Here is a 24,827-nt window from a genome sequence, read left to right as displayed (position 1 = left end):
GATTTATTCTAGTGTGCTTCAAACTAATTGTATTGCTGTGTTTTTTCTTAAGGTATTACAGTGTTTTATTTATTCTTAGCAAATCTTGAAACAAGTAAGGAAGTGAACATGTGCACAGAGAGACCAGTAGACTCTTAAAGTTGGGATAGTTTTGTGCTGTTGGTGTAAGCAAGAAAAATATATCTATAAGCATATAAGATGAATTGCTATACACCTAACTCATCTAACTGAATTTCTGAACACTTCTCAGATAGCTTAATTAAAAGCATGTAAATTGGCACGAGGTTTCTTTTCCTTTTTCTCTGAAACTTTTATAATTATATAAAAAAGTATACAATTGTATATAATTATTAGCTCTATTGAGTTATAGGAACACTGCTATTGAAAATAATTTGTATAAGGTTCAGTTGGAGAGCATCAGAAATGTAGGGAAGGGCAGGACTTAAATATATGCTGGGATCAACTTTTTGGTAGTACGCATGGTTTTGGTGCCTCTGGGTGAGATGTGTGTGCCCAGTGCTGTCCCCTCAGTTGTAAGGATTGGATGCACTTTTTTCCTCTTAGCATAGCATTTAGGCCATGTTAATATAAACTGCAAAGCACCTTATTGTGCTAACTGTCACAGCCCTTGAGACTGTAAGTTTGAGTGTCATTTTTCCCTGTAAGGGGTGTTTCTGAGTACACAGCATTTTGGTGTTGCGGTGGTTTTTGTTCCCTCTGAAATACATCAGAATAATGCAGTGAAAATGTAATTTTGCAGCAGTGCAAGTCAGAGGATTAAAATAGAGTAAAAACCTTAAACAATTCCTAGCTTTTTTTTGTCCTTTAATTAGAAACAACAGTATTCATATGCCTGAATAAGAATAGAGCACGTTGATACTATGTAATATGTTGTATTCAAGTTACAGTAAAAAAAAAAACTAGCAAGGATGCAATTGCAAATTTGGTTTCCAGGTAACAGTGCTAGAATCACAGAGTGGCCTGGGTTGAAAAGGACTACAATGCTCATTCAGTTCCAACTCCCTGCTATGTGCAGGGTCGCCAGCCACCAGAGCAGGCTGCCCAGAGCCACATCCAGCTTGGCCTTGAATGCCTCCAGGGATGGGGCATCCACAACCTCCTTGGGCAACCTGTTCCAGTGTGTCACTACTCTCTGTATGGAGAAACTTCTTCCTAATGTTTAACCTAAACCTCCCCTGTCTCAGTTTAAAACCATTCCCCCTTGTCCTATCGCTGTCCTATCACTGTACATCCTTGTAAACAGCTGTTTACAGGTAGCTATCTTGCTATCTGTGGTGTTCCTATGAATTCTGAGGTTGTTCTGATTCTGTTCACAACTGGGAGTTGTTTGAAGCCTGAAGTCATTGATATAGGTCTTCTGTTATGATTGGATTTCAAAACTAAAGTGGCTTATTCTTGATATTTCTTGTATTGTGTATTTTTCAATTCACTGGTCACTCTTGTACCTGAGGGTACCTTTGCAACTGAACTTAAATGCATTTGGGGAACTGAAGGAGGAGACTGACCACGTTTTGTCTTTTCTGATAGCTAGAAATGCATGCCAGTCCTATCATCCATGTCTGGAAGTTGTGAGGAAACAAACTACTTCTCTTGTAGTTTGTCCTCTTTTTCAAGACCTCCCTTCTGCTGTATACCTGCAAGCTGAACGTCACACTTCTAATATTAAGTGCAAATCAGTGGGGAGAACAGCATTCATAATGATTTCGAGTTATGAGTGTCAGTAGAAATCACATATCGCTTTATAATGTAAATTTTTCCATTATTTATAGGTTAACTGCACATGTTATGCTGAACTTCTGACACTGGCCGACATTTCAGAGTACAGAAGCAGTCATTAGAAAGCACTTGGTGCTTCCTGTGTTACTCTTTATGCCTAATGTTGGTGGCTTTCTGCTCTTGTGCCCTACAGGAAATCAAAAACTTTTTTCTTAGAAGTATCTGCCTATTAAAAAAAAAAAAAAACAAAACATAGAAATAAGCACTGGAAGCACAAAATGTTTTTAAGTCTTGGTGAAATTTACAGAAAGATGGTCAGAATTACTTTTTTTTTTTGTAGTTTGATTACTGGTGGCTAGATGGCAGTAAAGGAATGTGACTGGGACTTCACTTGAGCTACATGTTTGGAAAGTACTATTGTTTGTGAATTGATGGAGTCTGCAAAATTATTAATATTTCAGGTGTTCTTCCCCTTGATGCTCTTGATTTTCAGATTCTTTTTTTTTTTTTACATGTTCTCTCATATTATGAGATACAGAAGTAAAGCACTGTGCTTAGTTGCCTCTTGAGAGATGATAACATCTAAGAATTTGTTCTTACCTATGTTCTGTAAACCTAAATTAAACATAGTGTGCCTCTGTAAAAATGTTTTCATGGAAGAATAAATCTTTCAGTCTAATATCCAGTAGTTAAAATATCATGGCTTTTCAGATCAAAGACCTGTTATACTTGTTGTCATGGCAATCTTCCTTTGTGGAGTGTGAACAAAATGATGACTGACTTGTTTGGATGTTGTGCTTAATTATCTTTAATATAACTTGTTACATACAGCATTTAAACTAGCTCCTTTCTTATCCTATTTTTAGTATTCTACAGAATTCTATTCTTGCTCTCCTCCCTGTGAGCCTTCCTCTGTTATTATGACTGTTTAGTTTTTCTCTTCAGTTGCTTCTTTGTCCAATTGCCCACTGAAAGTGAAATAAGTGATTACCTTCATTTGTTTTCTCCCTCCAGGTAACCATTCTGTATAGTTTTTCTTTAATGTCACCTTCTGGGAGACTTGTGTTGCGCTTCTATTTCTTTAATCATCTTTTTTTTGTCTCTGTTTGTGGTGGTGTTCCCTGGACACCCTGGTGGTGTCCCCAGACCCTGGAAGACTTTCTTCTCTGTACTGTTGGCCTGGAGTTGTATTTGACTGACTTCTGTAGTTCAGATGTCTGATTTACCCCCATCTGTTTATCCTTTGTTTTCAGATCTATTTCTGTTTCTCTTCAGGTGATTCCAATGATATTTTGTTAATGTTTGTACTCCCCTCATATTTTTCATTGAGGGTGTTTTTTTGAGGGGGGAGAATTTCCCTTTTCTTGTGCTAACCTTTTGCAAGTTGAAAATTGTTCTGATCTCTCTGTAATTTTTTCCCCTCTGTCTTTTTCTTTTTTTAATGGAAATAACATTCATCATTTTTTTTACCATCTTGCCCAAGAGATGCAGCAAATCTACCTGTGTAGAAAATAGCACGAACATGTCTAGAATTTGTGCATCTAATACTGTGAGTCTTTGTTGAGCACATGTAGATCTTAGTTGCAAAAGAATGTTTGAAATACTAAAAGAGTAGCACTTAATTATGACATACGCTTGTCATACTTTGACAGCACAAACATGAATTGCTTTCAGCTGGAAAATAGTGTAATTTTTATTTCAAATGTTAAAGAGTGTAATAAATGCAGTATATTTTTTTGTTCACCTTGCAAAATTATACCAGTTTGCTGGCACAATCCTTACTTTCAGTCATGAAGTCGTATAGACAACACAAGGCATTCTATTTTGAAAGTATAACCATGCACTGGCTGAGGGCTTAAATGTCCGGAGAGAAGCATCCAGATTGGTGGTCTTAACTGCACAAACACGGCTATTGATGAGAAAGTAGTGGTTCATTTCTTTTGGGATATTCTGCCTTAATATTTTTTTTTCATGTTTGCTGTAGATCATACAAAGAGTAGCAATATGATAATATAAAGGCTAAAAATAACGTCCTTTATCTTAATATTTCTTTACAGAATTTTCTGCTCTAGTGGCAGGATGATTCCAGTATTTTTAAAGTAAAAAATATTTGGATGCAGTATTGCATGTAACGAAAAGGTCGTCATGCAACAGAAGAGCAGTGATGTTATACCTACAAGAAGCCATGTGCTGTCTGTTTTTATGTCTGAGGAAAGTACTCTTTTTGTATCAAGTGCTGTTTGTTGGACAGTCTCTGCACAAAGGGATTGTTTTGGTGCTGCTGCTGAGAAGACTCTCATTGCTAAGTGGATTAAATGAGTAACTGACTTAAGCTGTCATATCATAGAGCCTTACCCTTTAGACTGGAATTTGAGCTTCCTATCTCAGTCTCAACTCCCTCCATCATCTGTTTCAAGAGTTTTTTGTTTTTTTTTAATGAGAACTTTGCTTACTGTTTTCTCCTATGTGATTTGAATCAAAATCAGTATTTGCTGAATGTGTAGTAATGTGTCTGTTGCTCTAGCATTAGCCTCATGTACAAAACTGTACTGTGACTTGTGCTGATAGATGTACAAGTTTTTGTAAATGAGGGGTCTTTAGTAGTAGGAAAAGAAAGCTGACATCTGACCAGGATGTTTAACTTTTTTTTTTGTGGAATGTCTCAAGAGCAGCTGTCTGCTGCTCTTTAGGGACTTTAACAGCTGCTTTCCAAGTGTGGTGTAATTGTTTCCAAGCCTGTATGCTTTGCCTGTCTCTTTAGTCTTTTTCCCATCTCCCTCCTAAGTAGGAGCATTCACTGCTATTAGGGCTCTCAGCTCATTCAGTTATACCAATTAGTCATGGATCATCTGTTTCTCCTCTAGTGCTTTTATTGTTACGTAGACAATGATGCTTTCTTCACTTACTGAAGTTTTCAGTTGAAAACCTGTCTAGAGGAACAGCTAGGCAACACCATTGTAGTTGGACGAGATTTAACACTTCCAACCATGTATCTCTTTCTAAGTTGTACCATCTTGGAAAATCTAATGCAAAACAACCTTGCAAACTTACTATAAAGTAGGATAGCTCATTTGTAAAGGACTTAAAAACATCAACTTCAGTGCTAACTGTAAGTTAAATGAATGAAAGCATTTTCCTAAGGTCTCTGATCACTGACAGACTTGAAGCATCTAGCATCTCTCTAGGAAGCCTGTTTCAGTATTTGACCACCCTCACAGTAAAGAAATATTTCTCGATGCCCAGTCTGCATCTCCCCTAGTGTAGCTCTGTGCCTTTTGTGTCCTGCTGTCAGTTCCCAGGAGCAGAGCCTCTGTTTCCCTTGCTCTGGGAGCTGCTGAGAGCAATGAGATCACCTCTCAGCCTTCTCATCTCCACTTTGGACAGCCCAGGTGTCCTCAGCCTCTCTCCACAGGATGACTTGCAGCTCTGCTATCAGTTCCATTGCCCTCTTCTGGGTGCTTTCAAGGACCTTACTATTCTTTTTATGCTTTGGAGGCCACAACTGCACACAGTGCTCAAGGTGAGGCTGCACCAACGCTAGCTATGGCAGGGGAGCCACTTCTTGCCTGGCTGACTATCAGCTTTTAATAGTTACTGTTCTTTTCAACTGCACGAATAAAATGGAATTCATCTCTTACAGTAATTCCTCATAAGTGCTAAAACATGTAATATTCAGTAGGGTTGACGCTGATGCATTTTGAAATGTTTCTTTACTTTCTGTTTTGAGATTGTTGCACAGAATAACCTGATGATAATAGCTGCTAAGTGCTCATATTAGCAGTGTTTCTGCTGTGTAGTTAAGTTCATCATGCACAAGTAAAGAATAACAACTGGAGACTGTAAATGCAGGTTTTGATAAGTAGTAATGAGCTCATAAAGCCTGCAGTTTTTCTCAGCTATTTCAAGATGGCAGTGCTAACACTTCATTTACAAAACATGTCTGCATTTATCTGCATCTAAGTAGATAGCAGTAGAAAATACTTAAAGTATTCACATGTGGTGCAGCTCTTGCAAAAATTTTGTATTCAGAGCTTTGTTTTCTAGCATGGAGTTGCCTCAGTGTAATTCAGTAATGTATAATTAAAGAAACATGATGAAATGTGCTGTTGACAGAGAAGTATTTTTGGCATCTCAAGTGCTGACCTTGTTTGACATCGTTGGACTTCTGAAGCTCTGATGCAGAGAGCAAAGTGGCCTATGTAGGTTTATTAGTTAAAACTGGCATGCTCCATTTTGGTATTGTACTTTTAAAATGCTTTTGCACAGTAACATCTATGGTTCTTTAACTAAATGGTTTTTGGCCACTAATGAACTAATGTGTCATGTTCACTGAGGTTCCCATAGTAGAGGAAAACAATGCTTGTTCCTGCTAATTTTGATGATCCGAATGTGGCATAGAAACAACAACTAACAAACTGAACTTGCCCCTCAAACACCTATGTTTTGCTGCCTTTAAAAAAAAATAATAAAAATGTTGGTTAAAAATCCTTGAGTTCCTGGAAATGTGTAAATTAGTGGATAGAAAAATAACTATGTATCTGTAGTCTGAATGTTAAATTCACGTTTTCTTTAAATTGCTTCCATTTCTCTGGAAGTTTTTCTGTGTACATTTAGTATTCTCAATGTTCTGATGCTGTATTCCTTGCCTGTGAATGCTTAAAATACCTCATGTAAGCAATGTTATTCACACGGGACTTTGAAATACAGAAGTGGTTCTGTCTCAAGTATTTCATCTTTCTTTTGTATAGCTCATGTTTTACCCAATGGATGTTAACTGTTTTCATTGTATGTCACAAACCCTTTCTCCTAAGTCAAGAAGTACATTCTGTTGCAGGAATGGAGGATGTTTGCTGTTCTGTGTCATGGAAAAAAAGTCTTAAAATATGCCTTGCTCTTTGCACCTTTGTAATCAAAGGAGAGTACTGTAAGAATGCTACAGAATGACTGCAGAAGAACAGTTGGACCAACAGTGCAGAGATGCCTATCAGTGTTCTTCCTGTTCTATCAGTACATCTGAAAAATAGCCAGCAGAGGGATAGCTTTCCAAGTGAACAGTGTTTTGCACTGTATTGATGATCTGTATGTGAGTATACAGTGAAATATTTACAGAACAGCTCATTATCCAGAAAGTAATTAGCAGTACAGTATTTAAACTTAATGATTTTCAGTATTGCTCCTATGAATTGCCTTTAGATGTAGCTGATAAGGCTAAGAAAAATCTGCAATTCCATTCTTAGAAAAGAAACGGATGTGAAATAAGTGTGTATAATCCTAGACCTTAAAGCCAGGGCTTTTATTTGTGGGATACTAGAAAACAGAGATCAAGAGCTTTATTGCTGTGTGACTGTTAACAATTTCCTTAGACCTGCTTTGTGTAGTCACTTAGTAGCAATAAGTTTCTTTCTTTGAGCAATCATGTTAAACAGAGGCTGTGTTCTCTGATCAAGTACTGCAGTTTTTGGTGTTGATGTTGCTTTCCAGCCACACAGTGCTAGCGGCATCCAGCATCTGCCTGCTCAGTTAACAGTATTCTACAGCCTCAACCTCTTGATATTTTTTTTCTACTGCTGGTATTTTTAGAGGAGGAGAGATTAGCCTTTTTTGTTTGCTTGACAGACTTGGCTTTGCTGACATTACAGCTGTTTTTCTTTGGAACACCTGACTGGCCGCATTTCTAAATGGAGCATGATTCCATTTGGTACTAACATCTGCTGGCCTTTTTTTGTACTATTAACATAACCTCTTATATGAAGCATAGTGTTAAAGACAAAGGGCAACACTGAAAGCACTAAGCTGTAAACTGCATGTTTTAAGTTTTGCTGGCTGAAAAAGGTGCTGGAACGTGATGTTCTCATCAACACCATAGAAGTGTGTTTGGTCAGTGAGAGACTGACATGTTAAGGTATTTAGGTATTGCTGCTGTTCCACACCAAAGCTTGCTTAAAAGTCAGAAACATGTTCAAGTACTCTTGCTTTTCTTCTGGATCCAAAGATGCTTTTGGTAGCATTTAAAGGATTATAGGGACCTCTCCATTCTTTATTTTAGGGAAATGATATTTGACTTAACTTTAGTTTAGGTTATTATTTATGCTGAAATACAGCAGCTAAATAAATCTTAATCTGAAAATACTATTTCTAGACGTTTAGATTGAGCCAGAAGGTGTCACAGGTATGACACCTGAAAGATGCAGTAGAAGTTAATGTGTTAATGGAGTTAATCAATTTTACTTTGCAATTGTGTTTTGTCTCTTGCTGTAAGATAAGTGTGCCACTGCCTGAGAAAATCTGTGACTGCTGAAAATTGTGGAATGTTGTTATTAGATTTAATGGAGGTATTCTCTTCTAACAGGATTCAAGAAAAGACAGTGTGTATCTCTGTCAAGAATAGGTGTTCAAAACACAAATATCTGGTATTGGCATTATGTTTAGCTTTGAAAATAGGAAGTTTCAGTTCTGCTCCATATTTGTTTAGAAAACTTTCTTCTCCATTCTTTTTTTCTTCCTTTTCTGAATAAATTGGTCTTTAATCATTCAGTCAAGCCTACATTTAGAAGAGTGGAGTTCTTAACTTCCTGATGTTTAAATCAAGATACTAAAGGTTCCCTACTCCTTTCCTTTGTGATTAACTTTTGATTAATATGACATGAGTGCTGAAACAAGATAGTTTAATAGTTTAACATCATCTTCCCACAAAGTTGCCTTTGAATTCCAACTGAGCAAAATCAGTTTTAAAATGCAGGCAGAATACTAATGAATAGAAAATTACTTGGAGTTTTGCATAGGCCCAAGGTAGAAAATTGCTTTAATCTTTTTATCTAGTGCTGTTACCAGTATCGCTGACCTGAGATGAGTAAGAGATGATTAGTTGCTGTAGTCTCAAGTAAGGCTGGTCTTGGCCTTAAGGAAAGTGGCTGCTCACTGCATCAGATGTTGAATCTAATACACATGTAGCAAAGCTTTGAAGTAAGCCTCTGTGGCAGTGGAAAAAAGTATCATGACAACACCTCAATTTGTGGTTTTCTTGTAGGATATCTTGAACAATCTTGATTCCTGTGATCTTGAAGATGATGATCTCATGCTTGATGTAGACCTGCCTGAAGACCCACCTCATGATAAAGGTTAGTTGAGAATCCATGCATTCTTACTGTGAAATTGCATTTGTTGAAGCTTACTTTTCTGACTTCTTCCGTAAGATGACGCTTGCTTCAAATTGTTTTTTATTTAGTTAAATTTTTTCTTTGCTGAAATGCAGGGTTTAATACAACAAACTTCAGATCTGAAGCTACGAAACTTAGTGCCTTTTATAAAACAAGAAATAAACAAAAGTAAGCCAACCAAACTTTGTTGCAGACTGCCTTTAAGCTGTTGGAGGTTTGAAGTTTATTCTGTGGTAACTTAGTCCTTCAATCCCATGCATCAGCTATATTTGAAAATGTTGCTGCAAATTTTTCTTTTCAGCTTTGGTGAATGCCAATGTAATTTTTTTTAGTATGTTTTTTTATTATACGAAATAACTATCTTCTAATATATTTTATATAACTCTGTAACAGTGGCCTTAGGTTTTAAAGTGCAATATGTTGAAGAATCTTCTATTATGCTTCTGTTGTTAGTGGAAGTTCTGGTAACGTTTTAATGGAGACGGTAGATGCCACTAAAATAGTACAAATTTAAACCAGAATGAACTGGTTCAGGTAAATAATGCCATAATTCTTTATCAGATCCTATCTGGAAAGTTGCAGGCATTTGGTTTTGGTCATTCCTGACCTGCTCTTAAGAATTGTTGCTGGCTGTTGACCGAAGGTCTGACCTACGCTTTCCGTTTCAGTGGAGGCTAACGTGTCTTAAGCTGAACAGAAACATTGGATGTGGACCACAGTAGTGCCCTACCCTGTAAAAATGACACTGAAAATTTTGGGAGCTTTATAAACTTTTTTTAGCTACCTACTTAAATGTCTTTGTGTGCTTTTCTAACTTTTTAAAGACATGAAGATCTTGTTTGTGAGAAAATGCAGAATATGTTACTTCAGATTATTGTTTGTTTTTTTTTTTTTCCTTTCCCAGAACCATACCTTCTCCAAATGATTTCTTAGACCTGAAATATTACAAAGGCTGACCTAATTTCTTCTGCAGATAGCTTTTAATGTGTGCTTGTTACCAAACTTATTGATACTTAGTGATGATTGTTTGGTACAATTCAGCTTTTCAGCCCAAATGCTTAAGATTTTTATTTGTAATTGTCCGGAACGAATAATAAACCAAGCACAGGGGATTGCTCACAGTGCCAGTGGTTATGCACTAACTATTCTTTCAATAAAGGTAATTGTTATCTTGTTGCAAAAACTCAGAAGCAATTATAAGGGGAAGATCAAGTTTTTGGTAAGATTCCTTGTTTATGAAACATGCAATGCATCTGCATCAGTAATTCCATTTAAAATTCTTTTAAAAACTGTTTAAAATGCATGCATTTTGAAGGTGAATGTCTGCCACAAACATAAATTAATTTGCCATTCAATCTAGGGAGAGATGATGTACTGTTTTTATTTCACCGCTTTCTTAATTGCATCACTATAATAAATCTATACTCACACTGCTATTCAAGTGTCAGTGGTGTTCATGTAGCTGGAATATATCGTGTAACTACAGCAATCTGGGCTGACTAAGTCAGTGGTTCAGGCGAAGAAAGTAGTGTTTGGGATCAATATTAGTTAATTACCACTTTTTTGCATTTTTTGAAGTGAAATTAATGTGGAATAAGTTGGATATCTGTGCCATAATTGCTTCTCCACTAAAGATTCGGTGATTTCAAAATAGCCTGAAAAGGATTTGTCATGCTTTCCCTTCAGTAAATAGGACTACTGAAAAAGTGAACTTTATTCTGTTAACGTTCTTATGTTTTTCTTTATTCTCAATTTGTTCTCCAAAGCAGAAGAGTTGTAAGAGCATCATAACTTACTGGAGGATTGTTTTGCTTTGAGCCATTTGGACTTTCCTGTAGGATTCCTCTGAAGGAAAACAAATATTCTGTTATTTTAAGTGTACAAGTTACTTTATTACCTAAATTTTGGTTATTGAACTAGTCGATGAAAAACAACCAAAAATAAAACAGACAAACAACAGCAACAAAAAAAAAAAGAGACTGAATTGTACGATATGAGCACTTGTTTTGTTTGGCAGCACTTCTTGCCGACCCTTTTCCATACTTGTGTGCAGCTACAGTGACGTCAGCCTATTAGACTTCCCAGGTCAACAGAAACTCCCCTTGTTTCATTTTGGAGTCCAGGATGCTGCTCGGACACTATTTATAGCAGCCGTTCTAGTTCAACAAGTATGCAGTGTGTGAGGATGGCAGCCTTAAATCACAGGGTAAAACTGGGCTCCCTTCCCACCAAGGCGCAGGCTGGGAGCGCAGCAGGAAGGAAGGCCTGTTTATGAGCGTCTCACGCGGCTGTGGCTGAGTAGGCAGCCGAGCAAAACAATGTCCTCTTGTGTAGATTGATTCTTCCAGCAAAGGACTGACGATGTGAGGAAAAGCTCGTTGGGTAAGTGAGAGAGACAGTGTGATGGCAGGAGAGAGGTTCAGGGCTCTTCGCTGTGCCTGACGGCACGGGCAGCGTTTGTTTTGGCTTTGTTTCTAGTGGCTTATGAGCTGTTGCCAAATACAGCATTTGTTCACTTCAGAAGTTTGTGGAATTTCCTTTGCTCTGCAGAAGTTAGTGTTTTAAAGAGATGATTTGGTTTGCTTGTTTTAAATTGTGTTTATTGTCCTGGTAACAGAAATTTAAAATTCTCTCAAGTTGAAACAGAGGAGTGTCTAGAATGAGATACGTAAGCATATTAAGTAATTGTTTTGCTCTGTAACAAAGTACTGACCTTTTTCTAAAATAACTGTATTTCTGTTTGTCAGTTTTTAGCACTTCTTAAAAACCTGAAGATACTGTCTGTAAGAGAGGAATATGTTCCCTCAGATTATTTGAAATTTTTTTTCCCATTCCTATAGACCTATTTCCTTCAAATGATTTTCTTAGGCCTGAAATACTTTAAAGGCTGACCTCTAATTCTGCCACAGGTTACTCTTCTTCTTTTTAAAAGTTTTGTATGCTAGTAAAATCCTGACCTCATTAGAGATCTGCTTGACTGTTCTTGGGAGGGTAAAAAAAAAAAAAAAAGCACTGCATCTGCTGTCAGCAGAAGGTAGTAAACATTTTGAGATGTGGAGAATATATATATATATATATATATATATATATATAATTTCTTGTATATATTTATAAATATATATATATATTTAATTTCTTGTCCCTGTAGATGAATGTGAAAATATGAGCCGTTATGATAGACAAGACAGAAATGCTAGGCAACATCAGGAAGGATTCTGGAAAAGAGCACCACAGCAGCGGTGGAATGCACAAGATCATTATCATCTTGGTCATACTGAGCACTATATTCATGGTAAAAATGACTTGAACAGGTAAAGGACTTTTCTGTTCTCCTCCCGTTTTGAGAAATCTCTTTTGTCACTGAAGAATATCAAGTGATACTGGGTAGTGTCTATGAATAGTATGCTGAAGTGGGAGCACCATTGAGATTTGTAATGATTTCTTTGTGAAACTCAGATGATTGAAATAAGAATGTTTTAACTTGAGCTGGAACCTTCTTGGAAGTGTGGTTTGTTATTTGTCTTCATAGGGTACTGTAAATGCTTGCTTAAGTTACCATATCTATTCTGTGGGAAAACTAATTAGTGTCTTGTTAATTTCATGTTTTAAGTGTGGACAGTTTTTTACTTGAGTTTTAAAATAAATTTAGTCCTGTAGGTCTTATAGGCTAGCTTGCATGAATGAACTTATAGAAACAGTGATGAGCGAGTGGTTTTAGGGTCCTGTAGTTGTTAGCCTGTGACAGATCTATGCGAGTGGGAAGGAAAGTGAAAAGCACTGGCAATTTCTGATTCTTTTTTTCATCTGTATACCACAGCACATAAATATAGCCCCTGTTACATAAGTTTGTGTTACTAAATGCTCCCTAGCTCTAGTTTGTCAGCCCTCTCTGTGTGTGTTTACATCTATATATAAATAATGTGTAAATAGATATATATGTTTATTTTTATCAGGGAATCAAACTACCTAGAGTCTTCTGTTGGTCACTTTGAAAGCTATGGCACACCAAATTTTTACCAGGCTCCTAGACAGCTGGTGAGCTTACCGGAGAATACTGTGATGCTTGATGAGATGACACTTCGGCACATGGTCCAAGACTGCACAGCTGTGAAAACTCAGTTATTGAAACTGAAGAGATTACTGCACCAGGTGAGCTGCTTAAATGGAATGAAAGCCAATATGTACGTTGGAAAATGGTCCTATTAGACTGCCATTTTCTGCACACATTGATTTTACAGTGTTCAAGAAAGCATACACTTTTTATTGCTATTTTCAAGTAGCACTTTTCTGCCATTTCAGCACTTTACTCAAGACAAAAATATTACATATTGGTATTCTGCTTCTTTGTGGAAATAATGGGAAATTAATCAGTAGATATGAAGACAGTCTTTTATTTAATAAGATCCTAAAAAGCTAGGAATAAAAAAACAAAAATCAATCATATTGACTTCTGAATGCAGATTTGTTCAATGGTAGTAGCTTTTTCTTTTAATAATAATCATAAAAAAAGCTTTGTGTTCTTCACTCTTTTAATCAGTACTGTTTCAGCAGGAAGCTCTGCAAGTCCTGCTAGGTCAGCTCTACTGGAAGTACTGAAACTTAACCTTCCCTATGTGTTGTCATAAATTTTTAGAGCTTTTTCATTTCTCCTCTGCTTGACAAACTGGGAATCTTTTGGACCCATTTACCTGTTAGCACTGAAGAATGTGTGATATTTTCTTTGTTTATTGCAGTTTTTCTCTTTAACAGCATAATATAACGAAAACAAATCTGTGCCTCAAAAATAAAACACAACAAAACAAAAAGCAACTCAGCCCTGAGGCTAATGGGAGGTTATGACTCTGCCTTTGAGAAATGTGAGCACTTGCTTCCCATGGTAACCAGGAATGCTAGAGATGTTTTTCCAGCGACGAAATCAGGGATAGAATTGTACAAAAAATAACAGTGTTAGGGAGGATGTGTTCTTAGAGCCTTGTGTCTGAGCAGCAGGTGGCATAAGCTGTTCTTTCCAACAGCCTCAAGCGTGTGATGAGTATGAGATAACAGAGGACTTCTTAGCCAGAACTCTTAATGCCTTTAACACAAGGATAATGAAACAACGAGGCAAATGATGTGTGCTTGAAGTTCACTGTATAAAGGTGTGCAAGTTAGAGCCAAATAGCGTGGGACCTTGCAGAGTACTGTATTTGAAGTCTTGGTCTAATTTATAATAGGCTTCTCAGTAAAGTGACAAGTCATCTTGTTTAAAAATAAAAACAAACTTAGGAATTAGTTATTCCTAATTTTTACATTCTTAACAATCTGCTGCTTCTATTGCTAAAAGTTTGATTTCTACCACTGTTGCTATAAAAGTTAGCTTTGTAATAACAACACTAGAAGTTTTACGTATTTTTTCCCCCTTGATTATGAATAAAGTTTGTGTAATTGTTCTCAAACTGAGCACTGAACAAGGGCTAGAACTCAGTTTGGGTCAAGTGGCAATCTTACGGTGTGTGAAAAAGCAAGATGAAGTTAGAGCTCCTCTCAAGTGCAAGCTTTAGTAAAGGAAACCAAAGTTCTTAGATGTGCCATCTATGCTATGAAATGTGCAAATGTTACTTTTCTAGACTTATGATTTTAGGAATGTTTCTAATTCGGGTGAGAGTAGAGCTGTGTTCAGATCTCAGGTGTGAGAAATCTTTTTCCTTAAAGTTATATTTTAAGTTGCACAAGTGATAAACTGTGGCATGCCATACTTAGTGCATAGTTAGAGCTTAGTGCATAACAAAGGTGTACCTAGGAGGCTCCTGGAGAGACTCGATGTGCTGTTCTGGATTCATTGCTGTGACTGTAGTTCATATTGCCATATTTAGAGTATCTTTAAATAACAGAGCTGCATCAACATAGTTTCATGTTGTGTTCAGCATTCTGCCTGCAAGAATAAGGAGTTAGAGCAGTCAAGCCTTGTCTGAAGTCTTTGTTACCAGGATAGCAATGCCAGCAGTTCACATGCTGTCTGCTTGCTTCTCACATGCTGCTATCATTCTATCTTAAAACACTGAAGTACCAATTAGGGAGTTTATCTTATGCAGATTTTTTGGAAATCTTTACTGTGCTAATTGTGAACTTCTTTGATTTTGCAGAAATGTTATATCAACTTATTTGGAGGGTACAATGTACCTTCTTGTACTAAATGCAGTTTAATTATTTGCAGGAAGATGCTGAGCTACTGGCACGTGTTCCTACGTAAAACTTAACTGAATCATTAATTTTCTATTGTAAGCAGTCAGTGACTAGTAGTAAGTGGCATCTAGAATTTAAAGCCTCTTAAATAATGGCTAAGGCACTCAATTTGTGTGCCTAATAGTAAATATACTTTGATTTTAAAAGTTGCTTGCTTCTTCCTCAATTTCTTAAACTTGTTGCTCTAGATTGAGGCTACAGAAGTAATATGCCAGAGCTTCCTTAACTGTCTCACTCCAGGTGCACTGGAGCCTTCGGTAGGCAAGGGCTGACCATCCTCTGTAGTAATTCCTCTCAGAAACAGCAGCAGTGATGCCCCCCACTGTCTTATCTCAAATAAGCACTTATATTTTAAGGAAGACAAAAACATGAAGTGTGAAGGCTTATGAAAATGTTTCTTTTCAACATAGCTTTCGTTAATGGGAAAGTAATTCTGTTTTTCAGACACAAATACTTGTTGTAATATGTCAGTTTTGAATGTTTCAACTTATGAGCAAGTGTGAATGGAGAAAGGAAGTCTGGTGTAAAATTTCCAAGAGTGCCAATAGATTTTTTGCTGAGGGATTAAACCCATAAGTCACTTGAGTTCCTCTAAAGTATATAATTGTTGTGTTCTTCTCTTTGATTCTGGTGAGGTCTGTCAGATATTTTCCTTTGTCACAGTAGTCCCGAAGACAAGACAGTTTCAGATTTAACTGATAAAATAAATAAAAACACTTCTCTTTGTTGTGTATAACTTGTAACTGTGGTGGTGGTTTTATTTTTTTTCTTAATCATGAGATAGTTTGCCTCACTGATTAACTTAGGCTGGATTTGATAGTTGTGTATTTAAGTCAGCAACCAAGTGCACTCTTTCTGGATGCACTTAGTTTTTTTTTAATTGGAAGTTGCACTTCTTAGGAATATTATGACCTCTGAACTGCACGTGTGATTGCTCAGTGGTTGTTGTGAGATGTTGAATTTTAATCATGATTTCAGTAACTTTTACTAGCATGGACACTTTTGAATGTCAACTTTAAATGCAGTCGTACATTGTGTAATTTAAAAAGCTATGAAATAAATCCTTCCTCTGATCAAATGCTGTGTAGTAACTCACCTTATATTACACACTGGATCCTCCACAGCAGTTTAAAACCATCTTCAGATGGAGTTAAGAATTGCAATGGATTTTGCTTCATCTAGAGGAGGAAACCAGTAGTTGATCAATATTTTGCTATGCGTTGGCTGTTTTCTGAAGTAAATTCCTAGCTGAAAGATGCTATTGTCATAGGAACGTGATTATTATTTCCCTGTTACTACCCAGCAGGGGAACTGCAGAATGTTCTGAAGCCTGTCATTGTTTCTCTTCTGGTTTTGTTTGTTTTGAAACTGTAAGCTAAGTGATAGCAGGGGGGAAAAAAAAGCAAACCAACTATGTGGGACACTGGTAATATCTGCTGTGTATTGCTGTAGGGTTGTGCTGTACATTAGGAATGCGTGGTGATTAGCTGTTACACACTCCTGCAACCTCTTGTCCCTGATAAAGGGAACTTAATCATGTCTGGTCATTAGTAATAACAGTGGAACAGAAATGTACAATTACTTGAGAATATCTTGTTACGTACGCAGAAACCTTTCACACAAATTAGTTTCAGAGTGCTCCATTTATATTACGTAGCAGCTTTTTCCAGCTGGCAAGTGAATCTTATAGGATCTATCCAAATGCTCATCTGCTAACTCTCCTCTGAAATCATTACTTTTTGCTTCAGTGGAAAATGGAGGACTAATAGCATTTACAGAATAAGGTCTTAGTTTATACTGGCAAAAGTTAGTTTGAAGTTAGTGCTCTGTAGGAAAACAAGTACCAATAGCAATCTGCTATATTTTGAATACAACACAAAATGCAGCATTACTAATTTAGTTTTCCTTGCTCTTTCTGAGACGTGATGGAAGCACAGACTGAAGAAATAGTCAGGACCTTCCACTTAATCACAGCAGGAACTGAATTAAAACAAAGAAAATGAATATGGGGAGCTGAGGCTTGAGAAATTAAGGGAAGGTGAGCTTCAGAGCCTGAATTAACTTGAAGTATTCAATGATTCTGCAGTATGATTAGGTGCAGTAAAAAAATGATCGATAAGCTAACTAATACTGGATGGTTAGACTGTCAGTACTTTTAATGAAACACAGTGACTTGAGCTCAGTGATTTGAAGGAATCAAGTGACATTTAAAGAGGAAACTACCAAAAGAGAATGATGAGTCAGAAATGAAATAAATTAGAGTAAATTAGATGCCTGGGAGAATCAGTAGCCAACAAGAGAGTAAATAAGATAGGGCAGAATTTGTGTTATTGTAAAATAAATACAAATAATTGTTTTACTGTGCAGCCAACATCAGAAGAAAATTTTGACAGTGGAAACAAAGTGGAAATTGTTGCACTGAAGAAGATAAAATGTGTGTCCCTACGTTGACAAGGTCTGAAGAAACTACAGAATAATGTGGCTCAGGCTTATAAATCACCTTAAATTCAGGGCTGTGCCTTACTCAGTGATTAGGAGTCTGTCTGGAAGTAAGTGCTGGTGCAGTTTTGGGTGTTACAGGATATTTCACATTAGCTGGATAGGGAGTTTGTTGATGTGGTTTAGATGCAGCATACTCTAACTCTGCACAACTACTGATGGGAATTCACAAGCCCAGTTCTGTAAATAATCCTTTGTAATCTTTTTGAATTTGGCCAGTAAAACACTAGATGAAGGCGAGTGAATTATTTGCTTAGACTACTAGGAAACTTCAGGAGCAGTGTACTTCTCTAACCACAGTTTCTGGTTGCTGATGTGCCTGCCACCATCTCCTGCATGTATGGAATTCTCTGTGGACAAAACACAGCTTAGGGCAGGTGCTTGCTGGTACCAGAAAGGGGATGGTGGGTGGATCTGTCTACAACTAACCAGGTGGCTGTTCCTGTGTGCTGTCTGAGCTAAATGCTACCTTCCTCACTGACCCACTTTGTTAAATAACTGGTGCTAAATTGTGGAGTTTGAAATAAGGGTTCAGGCTACTGATGATTTGTGCAGTAGGAATGCATTTAAGAGAAAGGGGAAGCGTGGTGCTATTGAGATGTGTTTGGTTGGGTAGTTTTTTTTGTCCTTCTTTAGTCCTGATTTTTACTAAAACTCTTAGAAACAAGGAGAACTAAAGAAACTAAAGGCAACACAGAAAAAAAAAAAGGCATATCGTAGCTTCAGACTGTTGGTTGCTATCTGTTGGGCTGTTGTTTGGTGATAAACAATTGAAACTGTGATGTTCATGGTAATATTTCAATGAAACCCAAGTCAAATGCCCACTAAAATGTCAAGTGGTAAGCAGGCGAATAGCACCCTCTACTTGATGAGCAGTTTTCTGTTGGCTTCTTTACAATAATGCTGAACTAGCAAATGAAGCTACTCAAGTGATCATTTTGTAGTGCAGAAAACTTGGAATTTTCCTGTAATCTGCTTGAGAATCAACGACCTTAAAAACTTTGTTATTTTTCAGCTTCTTCATGAGCTGTAGTTGTTACAGTGCTCACAAATTCTCCATTTGAAATTGTTACTGGCAAAATCCTTTTTTAAAATCCTGCATGTTGAAAACGCAGCTTACTTTGTAAGGAACCACAAGACAATTACTGAAAATTAACTTGCTTCTAATGAATAGAGTTACTTCTTAACAGAAGAATCCAAAATATGTCAGTGCAATGAAAACAACTATGGCCTTCAAGGTTTGAGCTTATTTTTCTGTGAGTCAATGTAGGAGTTGTCTTCTGAAAGAATACCCTTCTCTCTTCTGTTCTAGGAGTTCTACGTGTGGTCTTACATGTACGTATAGCTGAAAAAAACCTGCAAGGAAGATAGTGAAGAGAAATACTAATATGTTACAGATCTTGTAGGAATGCTGTAACATCTGTTGACATCAGTTTTCAAAAAATCAGGGGTAATTTTTTTTTTCAGGACCAACTTTATTTTGGATACTCAGTGATTAAAGGGAATTTGTTTGGGTGTTTTTTCCTACTCCCTCAACCTGTTTTCTTTAAGTAGTTCTAGTAAGTTTGAGATGATTTTCTAAATCTTGCTGTTGTATTTTGTAAGTTTTCAGCCTCAGACTTGCTCTAATTCTGTAAGCCACTTTCAGACACTCCTCAAAGCTTGTGATTACCCCCAGTTTGTTGCACAGGGACCACCCAAAACTGGGCATGTGCTGCAGTGGATGCTGTTGACTGAAATAGAGTGAGAAATTCCTGGTAAACGTGATTGAATTGAAAATCACTGTAGATTTAAATAGATTGCTGATGGAACATCAGGCAAAAGAAGTAATCTGACACTGCATTGATTGTCAATTGCTTGATTGCTACTTGAGAACCAGCTTGATTAAATATATAGATACGTATTTCAGGTTATAAAAGCTAAAGACTCTCCATACACAGCTGAATGTATGTCAACGTCTACAGCATTAATCTCTAAGCCTCGTGCCTGCAGTGGAAGTAATGTTTAATTACATCTGTAACAAGAAAGTTAGAATGTATTGTTTGATGTTTTAATTGGTATTGCAGCCTTAAATCTGGGAAATAGTAACAAACATTGCTATTTCTTTTCTCCCTAGTGCTGCTGTTTCACAAAAGCAGTCTTGTGCTAAGGAAATTAAAATGTTTTATCCTTGCTTGTTTTCAGTTGTAGCTTATTTGTCAGTGTGCCTTGTAAGCATTTGATTTTGATATGCTTAAGCCATCTTGAGTTGCTGTTTTGCTGTTTTTGCATTCATTGTCCATACTTGGCACAAATGAGATTAGTTCAACTGTTCTCAATGCAAATTCATGGTATACTGAATTATGTATTCTACTATTGTTAAAAAAAAAACAACAAAAAACAACCAAAACACAAAACAATACCAAACAAACACAAACAAAACGCAACACAAAGTCGAACAAAAAGCATCAAGTTGGGTTAGGAGCATGAGCTTGGAAGTTTTTATAGGTAACTGCAAGGTGTAAGGTTTTTAAGTTTATCACAAACCTGGGGTTTGAAGTGATATGTTCTGTCCAAGTTTCCCAAAGTTGATGTCTTAGTGTATGATTTCTAGGCAAACAAAAATAACGTGCATGAAACCAGTTGCACTGTTTTGCAAATTCTTCTTTGTTCTAATTCCTGCCTTTTTTCATGGTACATGGATAGCCTTCTTATTTGTACTGTTTCCTTTCTCCTTTCTTGTTTTTGCAATACAATAGAGGGGAAAAAAAAAAAAAAGCAAAACAGAGAGATCTGCACAGATTAGTCCAATATATGTTCACGATGGGGTACACAGTGATGGTGTTAGATTTGTGTTCTTTCCCATCTGCATTGAGATTATGCTATGTAATAAAATGGTTAGATTAGTGGTAAGAGAATTGGTGCAGATGGACTTGGCTCTTGCTTTGCTTGTGATTATCAGGTGCAGTGTAGGGTGTGAGTGCTTGAACTGCCAGAAAATGTGTGACTTATGCTCTTTGCACTGGGGTCATATTCTGCTGCTGTAGAACATTCTATTTGTCCAGTTTTGTGCATTGTATTGGTATTCTACAAATACCAGCTGTAGAGCTTTAAATGCTGTGCAGGCTACTTTGTACATTTATTTTGCTTTTATATTTTCCCCTTCCCATAATTAATCCTTCACAGTTACAACTGTGACACCGATATATTTTTTTGTGTGTAGTAGTTTTAGTTATTTAAAATTAACAAATTTTATCAACATTTTTTTTATTGTTGCTCCCTTACTTCAGCATTTTAGAGAAGTTTGGGATGAAGTAAGGTTCTTTAAGATATTACTGTCGAAAAAATTCAAAATATCTTGAAATGCTGTAGAATATATTGCAAATTACTGCTTCATCAGTCTGTCACCTGCTGGTGGTCTGCCCAGGGGCATGCAGCTGCTTATGGATTGAATTAAACTGCATGTTGGATGCCTGAAACATATGCCATAAAGGGCATAAATAGGACTATCTTTTTTTCCTCGCAGTTGATCTTTAGTATTTGAGCTGCAGTTTTATTTTGGTGGTTTTTGAGGGTGGACTTCCTGGTTCAGACTTGCAGTGGTTTCAGACAGGTTTTGAGATGTGATCATCTGTGTGTTTTGTATTTCCTGTGGATGTGCTCTTAGTGTAAGTACTTCACAATATATCCAAGTAAAATTATCCTTTAATATCACTGCTGGTTTTCGCATTTTTCCTTATTGTGGTTAGTTTCAGAACTAGAAGAGGAAAGAGTGCTTTTTCATACTTCTAGTTTTTTCTAATTGTTGTTTAGTTCTTATGACTGTGAAATAATTTGGTGTTTGCTTGCACAGTAGGAAATGTTACTTTAATGAAGAACATTTAGCTGAAATGTTTTGCTGCATATTTTGATGCTACTTAGACATATTTGAAAGGATACCAAAGGAAACGAAGCTTTTAAAATGGCATAGTATCACTATTCCATCCTGATGTAAAGCATTTAAATACAATGGCCAATTTTTGCACAGAATGAATGTTTTGACATAGCTCCAGGTATGGTTGTTCATGGCTCTTATTTGGCAGTGTACATGTACTGCTGCAAGACAGGCTTTTATATCAGAGAAAGGAAAACAGGAGAATTAATAGGGAGGGACTTCAGGTGCTGTAACAGGCTTTTTCAGAGAGATAATGTATTTATATCTTTGAAAAGGGGTTATTTAAGCAAATATTTGACAGTTTGTTCTTGTTCTCTCTGTCAGAACGATGAGAATGTGTCGCTCCAGGACATCTCGCTTTCGGTACCATCAAGTCCAGAACCACAAGAACCTGAGTCAACGTATTTTAAGGTAAATGGCACCGATTCCCTCTTCAGAATAAGGGATGCAAACTTGTTTGTATTTGTCTTGTGAGGTAGTGCTTCTTGTATCTATTAAAATCTACCAGATATGTGTGTATCATAAAATCATAGAATGGCCTGGGTTGAAAAGGACCACAATGACCATCTAGTTTCAACCCCCCTGCCATGTGCAGGATCACCAACCACCAGACCAGGCTGCCCAGAGGCACATCCAGTCTGGCCTTGAATGCCTCCAGGGATGGGGCATCCACAGCCTCCTTGAGTATATGTGTAGATGATCTGAGTTTTCTTTAAAAGGTCGAATAAACCTTAAAATACCTACTGATGGCAGTACAGTTAGGTAGTTAAAATAACTTTGTTTTTCTATGTTAATAGCAGTCATGGGAATTATCAGCTTTAGAGTAACATCTGAAAGATTTTTCTCACTATTTGTTAGCTGTTAAAGTTTGAAAAGGCCAAGTTTCCTTTGAAGTATAATAATACTATAATTATTTATGTACTTTGATTTTCTGTTGGCTTGTATTCCAGGTACCTTAGATGATCTAATACTACTAATGCAAGTACCACTAGAGGTAGTATTTGATGCTTAGGGCTTTTTTTCTTTGTGATCCTACCTTTTCGTACAACAGATGAGTTTGCATCAAAACATCAAAACTGCAGATGACTTACTTACACAGGCTGCAAATTTAGTGAGTTGGCTAAACTTTTTTTTGTAAAAGAGACTTCAAGCTTTTGTTCATGAGGTGTACTCCTTATCACATCTCACCATGCAAATAAGATGAAGAAAGATGGTGCTAATGTTACTGCTAGGGCTCCGTGAACCTCTGCTGTAGTATATCCTATAGAGCTGTTGATTTAGATTATGTGGCCCTTAGGGAAAAACTCATATTGCCAAATGTTTTTTGTAGACAGAAGACTTATTGAATGAGATAAGGCAGCTTAAAGATGAACTGAAGAAAAAGGATGAAAAAATCAACCAATTAGAACATCAACTTGTAAGTATAATTTTTAATGCTTAACAAAATCCCAAGCAAGCACTACAGAGTGCAAAGTGAATAGATATTTCTTATGAAGACTTTAAAAGGAATAATCTTGTAGTTTTTACCCTTTTCTGGGGGACTTTCATTCAGGAGGCCAGTCATGATATGTATTTTTTTTTTTATTATTGAGCAAATAAATACAAGGTGTTGCTCTGAAACGAGGGGAAACTTAGAGATCAGATTCAGACGAGCAAACATTCTTAAGCAAGAGTATTATATGGCTATTCACTTTTTACTCCTGTTCTAGACTAGTTTTGGATTTTGCCCTGTGTATTTCTGCACTGGCTTCTGTCAAACTAGTCCACTGCAAAATAGTTGTATATTTTCAAGCCACTTACTAAGGTTACTTAAGATAAATTGCTTTTTAAATTCACTTCAAACTGATTGTCTGAACTCAGCCTCAATCAAAAACACAGGGGAGTAGCATGGAGGAGGAAGGGTATGAACCCACTTAAGTGTATTTTGGCCTTTCTAAGAACATGGCACGAACTTCTGTGGGAATAATTTTTTCCTCCAATTTCCTGCACAGTCCATGCATTTTCCACAACAAATGATATTGTATTCTTATAACTGCTTTCAAATACCAATAACTTTTTCAGTTATTGGTAGTGAAACAGACTCGCACCATAGAATGTGCAAGACTGACATGGGATATGAGTTGTTCATTCTATAACAAATTTTGTAATAGTTGCCATGTAACTTCCTTTGTTTAATAGTAAAAACCTCTACAATGTTGTTCCAATTTCATCTCTTTTCATATGCTGAGTAAAGATTTTGAAGGTGCTGTTACATAGCCTTTCATCTTGATTGCAGATATGTGAGTTACTGTTTTTAGGTGCATATGCATGTATATGACAAATCTTTCAAGTACTTTCCTCAGAAAGAGAAACAATCCAGGGGAGCGAATTGTTTGATAAGGAAATTAACACAACACAAGGGCTAGTACTTCATTTTATCAGTGCATAATAGATACAGTAACCAAATACTGCCAGAAGGTATTAGGTGCTGGGTCTGAATGGTGCTTTCCAACAATCTTAATTAGCTATTTTCTAATAAATTCTCCATTTTCTTTCTTGGGGGGTGTTTAAGGCCAGTAGATGTAACTGCCAGAAGGACAGCCAAAAACCCACAGTGGCAAAGTGCGTGTATGCTGATAAATTCACACAAACTTCCTGGAGGAGGAGTTCTGTGAGTAAAACTTGTTGTGACTTTTTTGAGTTTTCATTCCTCAATTTTATAATTAGTGCATATGCACAAGTTTGCCATACTTAAGAGATTATGTACACTGTTTATTAGTGTTTTTATTTGTATGTCCTTACTGCTGTGCTTAGCTTAAACATTCTCTTGCAGACCTAATCATGTTTGAAAAAATTACAAACATTTATTTTAATATATGTAATTAAACTTCAGCTTCAGAATTCTCTCCTTAATCATCTTTTGAACATTTATTTCATATTCAACCCAAGCTGTATATCTAACCATACATTAAGACATTTTCTTATTTTGGTTTTGAAGTTGGTTTTGTTTGTTGTAGTTTAATTATTTCTGTGTGCATCTGAGGAAAAGTAACAGCATATTCTAACCTTAAGTCTCTAAATGTAAACAGTGAAAGTTACTTGATTTCTTCACAATCACATATTTGGGGAAATGGTCGAATTAAAAAAAAAAAAAAAAAAATTGGGTGAATGTCAGTTTGACAGAGGATGTCTTTGTTCTCCTATGTTGTTGCATGGAAATGCTGCTGCCACGTACAAAATTATTGCTTTCTCAGTAGAACTGTAAGAGAATACTTAAGATGGAATGTTAGTGGGGGGAAACAACATTTTTGTTATAATAA

General features: G+C 36.6%; 1 protein-coding gene across 3 annotated transcripts in view; it reads left to right on the top strand.

Annotated features, from left to right (window-relative positions):
- CCSER2 (coiled-coil serine rich protein 2) overlaps nt 1-24,827 on the top strand; it is a 70,995-nt gene that overhangs the window by 21,791 nt on the left and 24,377 nt on the right. For all 3 annotated transcript variants that reach the window (XM_085229031.1, XM_085229032.1, XM_085229033.1), the window contains exons 4-9: nt 8,765-8,855; nt 12,043-12,205; nt 12,848-13,043; nt 21,853-21,939; nt 22,859-22,945; nt 24,080-24,178. In XM_085229031.1, coding sequence (XP_085085157.1) covers nt 8,765-8,855; nt 12,043-12,205; nt 12,848-13,043; nt 21,853-21,939; nt 22,859-22,945; nt 24,080-24,178 — 723 coding nt within the window. The remainder of the gene's footprint in view (nt 1-8,764; nt 8,856-12,042; nt 12,206-12,847; nt 13,044-21,852; nt 21,940-22,858; nt 22,946-24,079; nt 24,179-24,827) is intronic.

Source organism: Meleagris gallopavo, chromosome 8 (assembly GCF_905368555.1).
Source record: "Meleagris gallopavo chromosome 8, MGAL_WU_HG_1.1, whole genome shotgun sequence".
Taxonomy (NCBI): Eukaryota; Metazoa; Chordata; class Aves; order Galliformes; family Phasianidae; genus Meleagris; species Meleagris gallopavo.
Note: the sequence above shows the minus strand (reverse complement) of the source record. Positions and strands in the feature narration are given on the sequence as shown.